Genomic DNA, 3,202 nt, shown 5'->3' with positions numbered 1-3,202 from the left:
GGGCCGGGCCCGTGCGGCTCCCGCACCTAGAGCTGGCCGCTCCCCGCCCCTGGGCCCCGAACAAAGGCCGCGGGGCAGTGAGGCGGAGGGACGGCCCTTCCGCGGGAGGAGGGGCGGCCACGCCGGGCAGAAGGGGCCCCGTGGCCGTCGGTGCCCGCGCKCGAGCCGAGGGGCTCCGCCCGGTTCCGGTGTCCGTGTGCCGCGTCTGCGGCCGCTCGCAGTGAGCGATGCGTGTGTCCGCAGCGCTGCAGGGACACGGGAGGAAGGGAGTGGAGCCGGGACGCGAAGGGAGCCGCCGGATCACGCCGGGGACTGCAGAGGAGGCGCACCGGGAGTTGCGGGCGGGYAGCGGCCCCGCCGCCCCCGCGGGAGGGCGGTGCGGCGGCGGGGCGGGGAGAGCTGGGTCCGGTCACGGTGCGGTGATCCAGGCGTGCCGCAGGCTCTGCGCGGCGCTGGCGCGGCGCTCGGGCGTGTAGTGCAGCGCGGGCAGCAGGAAGGCGGCGAAGGCGGCCGCCTCCCGGGGTGTCCAGCCGTGCCGGTCCGCCAGGATGCCGGGGAGGCTGCGGGGGGAGAGCCGGGAGAGCCGCAGGAGCGCGCCTGGCAAAGACAGCGTGGGCACMGCGCCTCAGTCACACCTGCGCGGCTGAGGCTGCCGCGCCTCTCCTCAGAATTAACCCAAAGCATCCTGAAATATCCCTGCCTTCGCTTTGAAATTATCTCTGTGAGGCCCACTTGTGTTGCCCCGTGCAGGTTTGGCTCTCGGGTGTTTCTCGGGAACCATCTTTCCAAGCTAGTGTGTTTTGAGTCTCCCTGTTCCTGTGTACTTCTTTAAGCTGAGAACATGCGAGAGTGTGTGAAGTGTTCCCAGAATAACCATGCTGGAGCCATTGCTGCTTGTTCCCTGCGCCTGCCCACAGGCACCTTGGATGCATCGTGCTATTTCAGTGTAAGGGCTCACAAGACACTCRTGTTGAATTTGTTTTGTGCCAGCCAGCTCCATGGGCCCCAGTGGAGCGTATGAATGAGCAAGAAGCAGCCCTGCTGGGAATGCATGATGTAAATGCAGTGATTCCAGTTCGGCATGTGTGGTCAGGCCGGGTTGGTTCACAAGGAGAGTGAATGTARAACTAGTTTTGACTCATTTCTTTTGAGCACCATAGAAGAAATAAGTGTGAGCAAAGCATGTGGATGTGCAGGGAKGTGCATGCTAAATTCCAGTATGGGAAAAGCACTAAGCCCTGAATGAGCTGTGGGTAGAATGAGCATGAGAGCAGAGAAGCATGATAAGCCAAATTGTGGAGGGATGCAGTCATGTGATGCCTTGTGGTCAAAGGCRAGGGTTTTAAGGCTCATGAGTCAAAGGGAAAGGATCTGAGGAGAATAAAACAGAAGAGATGTTACAGTTGAGACAGAAGACTAAATATAGCAGATACGCTGGAAGGATATGAGTGTCCCATTCCTGGTCATYATTGTTCTTTGYCAGTGAGTGGGTAAAGTCCAGCCCGTTAAACTCTCTTCAGCCTTTCTGGCATGGAGCTGTTTCCTGTCTGTATTTCCATTCTCTCCAAAGGAGAACAAATGGAAATGGTTTCCCTGTTGGGTGTTTGCTATGACCGTTTTTCAGGATTTTACAGTCATGGATTGCAAAGATAGGCAGGGTGTGTTACTGCTCTTTATGAAATTTCCTGTTTGTAGCCTGTGTTCTATAATGTAACTTTTTGGAGAKTTCAGCATGAGCTGAGTAGGAGTGTGTCAGAGATCCACAGTGATTTTTAAAATAAACTTCCTTATGCCAGTTCTTACCTGGCCTGCTGAAAAATTTTGTTGACTTGTTCCACGAGATAACAATTTGAGGAGGAATTCTTCCCAAGAGTTCAATAATACAAGCAACATGATCTAGATGGAGGGAAGGAAAAGAAATTTAGATACAGACTGAGACACTTCTGTTAGTGAGATGAATAAAACTGATGGAGTCCTACCATCATCTCTGGAGAAGTATTTCCCAGGTTGAGGATCAAATAGACGCTCCCCAGTTGCCATTTCAAATGCCTAGAAATGGAGTAGCATTGTTAATTCACTGATTGTCTTGGAGTTTTCCTTCCCCAGTAACTGACAGTACCAATTTCCCTCGCTATCACACGATCCTAAAATGTGGAACTGTGCACACTGGCTTTATCTGTACTACGGTGAAACAACCCCTTTAGCTCCACCAGGATGAAAAGCAGCATGTGCCTGATTCAGGCAAGCCTGTGAGCTAACCTACACGGAGTGTGAATTGCCTTAGAGTTTAAACTAAATTAAGAGTGGGTTTTACCAGCAGCAGCCTTTCACCCTAAAATGAATGAGTGCTGCTAGCCCCTCTGGCCTTCTCAGCAAGGAAGCTTTCTTTACATGGGTAGGTGGATAATAAGGACTTGCTGCCCTGGCCAGGTAGTGTCTGTCACTTCCCCTGCATGCACAGCATTGTCCCCAATCCTACCAGGCAKGCCATACTCCAGATATCCGCAGGAGTGCCGTAGTCTAATCCAAGAAGCACTTCCAGGGCACGATATGGCTGGGTCTGGATCTCCTTAGAAAAAGGCTTGTACTGAAATAGAAATAAACTTGCTGTGGTTGGTGTCCCTAGACCAGTCACAGCAATGCTGTTGGTCACAAGCTTCTTGTGCAGTGAGGGGACATTAAGGATGCAACTGAATTTGTGTTCTCAATTCTCTGCAGGGCACGGCCAGCACCTTCCTGGCCCCACTGACACCAGGGGAAATCTCCCTCCCACCATTTTACACTGAACATGGTTTTGATTGTAGGGACTAACTGCAAGCTGGAAAAATGTCCAAAGCTGACAGTGTTTCAGGGAGACAGTGCACAAGTTGGAGCTGAGAGTTCTGAACATAACACCCCCCAATATTGACATCTCTTCAGCTGTAAAGGGACAGTCATACACTGTGGGATGGAAAGAAGCACACAGCATCCCACATTGTCATGGAATTGAGACTCGGAGCAGACTCACTGTCCAGCATGCGCTTCCTAGATCTGCAATTTTCACTTCTATACTCATTAAAGCAGATTCTTCCAATTGATTGGCAAGATCACTTTCTAGATGGGAAGGAAAAAGAGAAATGAGGTTTTTCTGAATGAGTAGGTACAGACCACTTACCACAGGWGAGGCATGTCTGCCTTTAAAGTTTCTCAGCCTAAAAGGTCC

General features: G+C 52.3%; 1 protein-coding gene across 1 annotated transcript in view; it reads right to left on the bottom strand.

Moving 5' to 3' along the window:
- The window catches only part of LOC130589071 (SRSF protein kinase 3-like), a 9,083-nt gene continuing 5,881 nt past the window's right edge, over positions 1-3,202 (bottom strand). Inside the window, exons 6-10 of the mRNA XM_057390214.1 lie at positions 3,008-3,089; positions 2,480-2,587; positions 1,980-2,049; positions 1,804-1,896; positions 1-597 (exon numbers count right to left, since the gene is read on the bottom strand). Coding sequence (XP_057246197.1) covers positions 410-597; positions 1,804-1,896; positions 1,980-2,049; positions 2,480-2,587; positions 3,008-3,089 — 541 coding nt within the window. The 3' untranslated portion in view covers positions 1-409. The remainder of the gene's footprint in view (positions 598-1,803; positions 1,897-1,979; positions 2,050-2,479; positions 2,588-3,007; positions 3,090-3,202) is intronic.

This window comes from Malurus melanocephalus, unplaced genomic scaffold (genome assembly GCF_030028575.1).
Source record: "Malurus melanocephalus ecotype Western Australia unplaced genomic scaffold, MMel_1.1 scaffold_24, whole genome shotgun sequence".
Classification (NCBI taxonomy): domain Eukaryota; kingdom Metazoa; phylum Chordata; class Aves; order Passeriformes; family Maluridae; genus Malurus; species Malurus melanocephalus.
Note: the sequence above shows the minus strand (reverse complement) of the source record. Positions and strands in the feature narration are given on the sequence as shown.